General features: G+C 45.0%; 1 protein-coding gene across 1 annotated transcript in view; it reads left to right on the top strand.

The window, feature by feature from the left end:
* The first annotated feature begins 751 nt into the window (after positions 1 to 751).
* lacc1 (laccase (multicopper oxidoreductase) domain containing 1) overlaps positions 752 to 5,000 on the top strand; it is a 4,940-nt gene continuing 691 nt past the window's right edge. The window contains exons 1-4 of the mRNA XM_034562112.1: positions 752 to 1,414; positions 1,841 to 2,019; positions 3,886 to 4,051; positions 4,594 to 4,819. Coding sequence (XP_034418003.1) covers positions 934 to 1,414; positions 1,841 to 2,019; positions 3,886 to 4,051; positions 4,594 to 4,819 — 1,052 coding nt within the window. The 5' untranslated portion in view covers positions 752 to 933. The remainder of the gene's footprint in view (positions 1,415 to 1,840; positions 2,020 to 3,885; positions 4,052 to 4,593; positions 4,820 to 5,000) is intronic.

The raw sequence follows: 5,000 nt of genomic DNA, 5'->3' as shown, positions 1-5,000 counted from the left end.
GTATTGTGTGTGTATTGTGTGTGTATTGTGTGTGTATTGTGTGTGTATTGTGAGTGTGTATTGTGAGTGTGTATTGTGAGCGTGTATTGTGAGTGTGTATTGTGTGTGTATTGTGTGTGTATTGTGTGTGTATTGTGTGTGTGTATTGTGTGTGTGTATTGTGAGTGTGTATTTGTGTGTGTATTGTGAGTGTGTATTGTGTGTGTGTATTGTGTGTGTATTGTGTGTGTATTGTGTGTGTATTGTGAGTGTGTATTTGTGTGTGTATTGTGAGTGTGTATTTGTGTGTGTATTGTGAGTGTGTATTGTGCGTGTGTATTGTGAGTGTGTATTGTGTGTGTATTGTGTGTGTGTATTGTGTGTGTGTATTTGTGTGTGTATTGTGAGTGTGTATTGTGAGTGTGTATTGTGAGCGTGTATTGTGAGTGTGTATTGTGTGTGTATTGTGTGTGTATTGTGTGTGTATTGTGTGTGTATTGTGTGTGTATTGTGTGTGTATTGTGTGTGTATTGTGAGTGTGTATTGTGAGTGTGTATTGTGAGCGTGTATTGTGAGTGTGTATTGTGTGTGTATTGTGTGTGTATTGTGTGTGTATTGTGTGTGTGTATTGTGTGTGTGTATTGTGAGTGTGTATTTGTGTGTGTATTGTGTGTGTGTACTTGTGTGTGTATTGTGAGTGTGTATTTGTGTGTGTATTGTGAGTGTGTATTGTGAGTGTGTATTGTGAGTGTGTATTGTGAGTGTGTATTTGTGTGTGTGTACTTTGTCACTGAGTGGAGTTTCCCGTGTGGGCGGGGCCACAGCTGCAGAGCCTCCAGCAGGAAGTGCTGTCAGCTGTCCATCATGTCCCCGTGTCTCGTGCATTAAGCAGCGCGTGGCAGCTCCGGTGACCTGTGACCTGTGACCCGGTGATCGATACCCCGGCAGTCCGCGATGAGCGACGCCGTCCTGCTGGACCTGATCCACGGCTGCGGTCCGGGCTGCGGCGGCGCGTCTCTGCGGGACGAGCACGTCTTCCTGCTGTGCGGGACGACGCGAGACCGGCACGAGGACCACCTCTCCGCCGCGTGTGTGAGCTCGTGCAAGAGCGTGCACGCGCTGGACTCGGGCTCCACCGCGGAGCGCCTGTACCGGTTCAAGCAGACCGTGGACCGGCTGGACCTGAGCTCGGTCAGGGTCCTCACGACCCCGCGGGGCCGGGAGGTGCTGCGCGCCTACCAGGAGCAGCTTTTCACGGCGGTGTACACCTTTGACTACCGGGTGGACGCGCTCACCTGTCCGGGCTGCGCAGGCTCCGCCCACTCGGACTCACCTGGCGAAGCGGTCCCCGTAGAAGAAGAGGTGTCCGGGTTCCTGCAGCAGCTGCCGGCCCTGAAGGGAGAAGTCCGGGTCCTGAAGTCATCGCTGATTCCAGGTCGGTTTATATATATTATTATTATATAAAGGATTTAAAGTTAAATGATCGTAAATAGATAACTGAAAAGGTCATAAATATTTTATCCAGATGTTTCAAATACCTCCTGATAATACAATAAAACAACATATATATATATATATATTATAGAAGGTACGAAACCTAATAAATATGAACACACGTCCATTCATCAATACTGAGTATTAGAAAGAACACAACAACGTTTTTACATATTTAATGTTAACGTTTGACAAACAAATGAAGCAAAACATTGAATAATTCAGCATTTTAGTGGATATGTGACCATATTCTAAGATGATAGAGGTTGTTAATGTTTCGTACCAGACTTTGAGAACAGGTGAACCAGGTGTGCTGAGGTAGCTTTACCTGTGTGAACCAGGTGTGACTGGTCTCTCCCTCCTCCAGAAGGTTTCGGTCATGGGTTCAGTACTCGGAACGGCGGCGTCTCCTACATCCAGACCTTGTCCTCTTTGAACCTGTTCAGCAGCAGGAGGAGGAGGGACCCCGGAGCCGTGGTCCAGGAGAACCGGCGCAGACTGGCCCTCCATGCTGGTTTCCACCCTCAGCCCCTCCACCTGGTCAAGGTACTGTTTACCTGAGTCATCAAGGTACTGACGTGTGTTTACCTGAGTCATCAAGGTACTGACGTGTGTTTACCTGAGTCATCAAGGTACTGACGTGTGTTTACCTGAGTCATCAAGGTACTGACGTGAGTTTACCTGAGTCATCAAGGTACTGACGTGTGTTTACCTGAGTCATCAAGGTACTGACGTGTGTTTACCTGAGTCATCAAGGTACTGACGTGTGTTTACCTGAGTCATCAAGGTACTGACGTGAGTTTACCTGAGTCATCAAGGTACTGACGTGTGTTTACCTGAGTCATCAAGGTACTGACGTGTGTTTACCTGAGTCATCAAGGTACTGACATGTGTTTACCTGAGTCATCAAGGTACTGACGTGTGTTTACCTGAGTCATCAAGGTACTGACGTGAGTTTACCTGAGTCATCAAGGTACTGACGTGTGTTTACCTGAGTCATCAAGGTACTGACGTGTGTTTACCTGAGTCATCAAGGTACTGTCGTGTGTTTACCTGAGTCATCAAGGTACTGACGTGTGTTTACCTGAGTCATCAAGGTACTGACGTGAGTTTACCTGAGTCATCAAGGTACTGACGTGTGTTTACCTGAGTCATCAAGGTACTGACGTGTGTTTACCTGAGTCATCAAGGTACTGACATGTGTTTACCTGAGTCATCAAGGTACTGACGTGAGTTTACCTGAGTCATCAAGGTACTGACGTGAGTTTACCTGAGTCATCAAGGTACTGACGTGTGTTTACCTGAGTCATCAAGGTACTGACGTGTGTTTACCTGAGTCATCAAGGTACTGTTTACCTGAGTCATCAAGGTACTGACGTGTGTTTACCTGAGTCATCAAGGTACTGACGTGTGTTTATCTGAGTCATCAAGGTACTGACGTGAGTTTACCTGAGTCATCAAGGTACTGACGTGAGTTTACCTGAGTCATCAAGGTACTGACGTGTGTTTACCTGAGTCATCAAGGTACTGACGTGTGTTTACCTGAGTCATCAAGGTACTGACGTGTGTTTACCTGAGTCATCAAGGTACTGACGTGTGTTTACCTGAGTCATCAAGGTACTGTTTACCTGAGTCATCAAGGTACTGTTTACCTGAGTCATCAAGGTACTGTTTACCTGAGTCATCAAGGTACTGACGTGTGTTTACGTGAGTCATCAAGGTACTGACGTGAGTTTACCTGAGTCATCAAGGTACTGTTTACCTGAGTCATCAAGGTACTGTTTACGTGAGTCATCAAGGTACTGACGTGTGTTTACCTGAGTCATCAAGGTACTGACGTGAGTTTACCTGAGTCATCAAGGTACTGTTTACCTGAGTCATCAAGGTACTGTTTACGTGAGTCATCAAGGTACTGACGTGTGTTTACCTGAGTCATCAAGGTACTGACATGTGTTTACCTGAGTCATCAAGGTACTGACGTGTGTTTACCTGAGTCATCAAGGTACTGACGTGAGTTTACCTGAGTCATCAAGGTACTGTTTACCTGAGTCATCAAGGTACTGACGTGTGTTTACCTGAGTCATCAAGGTACTGACGTGTGTTTACCTGAGTCATCAAGGTACTGACGTGTGTTTACCTGAGTCATCAAGGTACTGACGTGTGTTTACCTGAGTCATCAAGGTACTGACGTGTGTTTACCTGAGTCATCAAGGTACTGACGTGTGTTTACCTGAGTCATCAAGGTACTGACGTGAGTTTACCTGAGTCATCAAGGTACTGACGTGTGTTTACCTGAGTCATCAAGGTACTGACGTGTGTTTACCTGAGTCATCAAGGTACTGACATGTGTTTACTTTATTGTTATTGATGACTTTAAACTGATCAGTAATATTGACGTGTCGTTACCTGCAGGTGGACCACGGCAGCCATGTTTGGGTCTTGGGGAACGCCGAGCCTGAGCACTACGACGCCGTGGTCACGGATCGGACCGGCGTGGTCGTGGCGGCGCCGGGAGCCGACTGCATGCCGATCCTGTTCGCCGACCCGGTTTTAAAGGTAATCGGAGCGGCTCACGCAGGTAATAAAAACCTCTAGAAATATACAGAATAATTACAACTGTGACTACGTGGTTTAAAAGGTATTTTATTTCTTATTATTTATTTACATGTATTTGTATTTATTTATTTTTAATCTATTCTATTTATTAGTATTTATTTATTGAACATGTATTATTTATTTATTGAACATATATTTTAATTATATCTATTTAATTAATTGTGCAGCAGGTTAAAAGTAAAATGAACAAAATACAAACGAAGACAATCAATAAGTTTAAAGGATCATAAATTAATTAAAAGTGTTGAAGACAAATGTTTGGACTTATTCAGTGTAATTTTTTAAAAACTAAGAATTTGTATCTATCAAATGTATTGATCATTAAAATATAGGGATCTGATCAATATTTTCAGAAAAGTGAAACTTTAAAATGTAAAAAATATTAATCTGATAAAACCAATAAAATATTGATCCAATGAAGTACAAAGTATCCGGAGATATAAATACTCCCGTGAGGTACAAGTACCTCAGTGTAGAACTTGAGTGCCTGTACTCGGTCCTCAGGTTGGAAGGGTACCCTGATGGGCGTTGCTATGGCGACGGTGGGGGCCATGGTGAGGGACTTCGGTTGCCAGGCGAGGGACATCGTGGTCGCCGTGGGGCCGTCGGTCGGCTCCTGTTGCTTCACACTGGACAAACAACAGGCGCTGGACTTCCTCCAGGTCCACCAGGACTGTGTCCCCGATCCAGAGTCCACCAGACCACATGTCAACATCCGCCTCGCCAACAGGTACAGAGGACAATAAAGATTACAGTAGAAGACAATAGAGGACAATAGAGCACAATAGAGGACAGTAGAGGACAGAAGACAATAGAGGACAGTAGAGGACATGACAGTAGAAGACAGAAGACAATAGAGGACAGTAGAGGACATGACAGTAGAAGACAGAAGACAATAGAGGACAGTAGAG

Source organism: Cyclopterus lumpus, chromosome 21 (assembly GCF_009769545.1).
Source record: "Cyclopterus lumpus isolate fCycLum1 chromosome 21, fCycLum1.pri, whole genome shotgun sequence".
NCBI lineage: Eukaryota > Metazoa > Chordata > Actinopteri > Perciformes > Cyclopteridae > Cyclopterus > Cyclopterus lumpus.
Note: the sequence above shows the minus strand (reverse complement) of the source record. Positions and strands in the feature narration are given on the sequence as shown.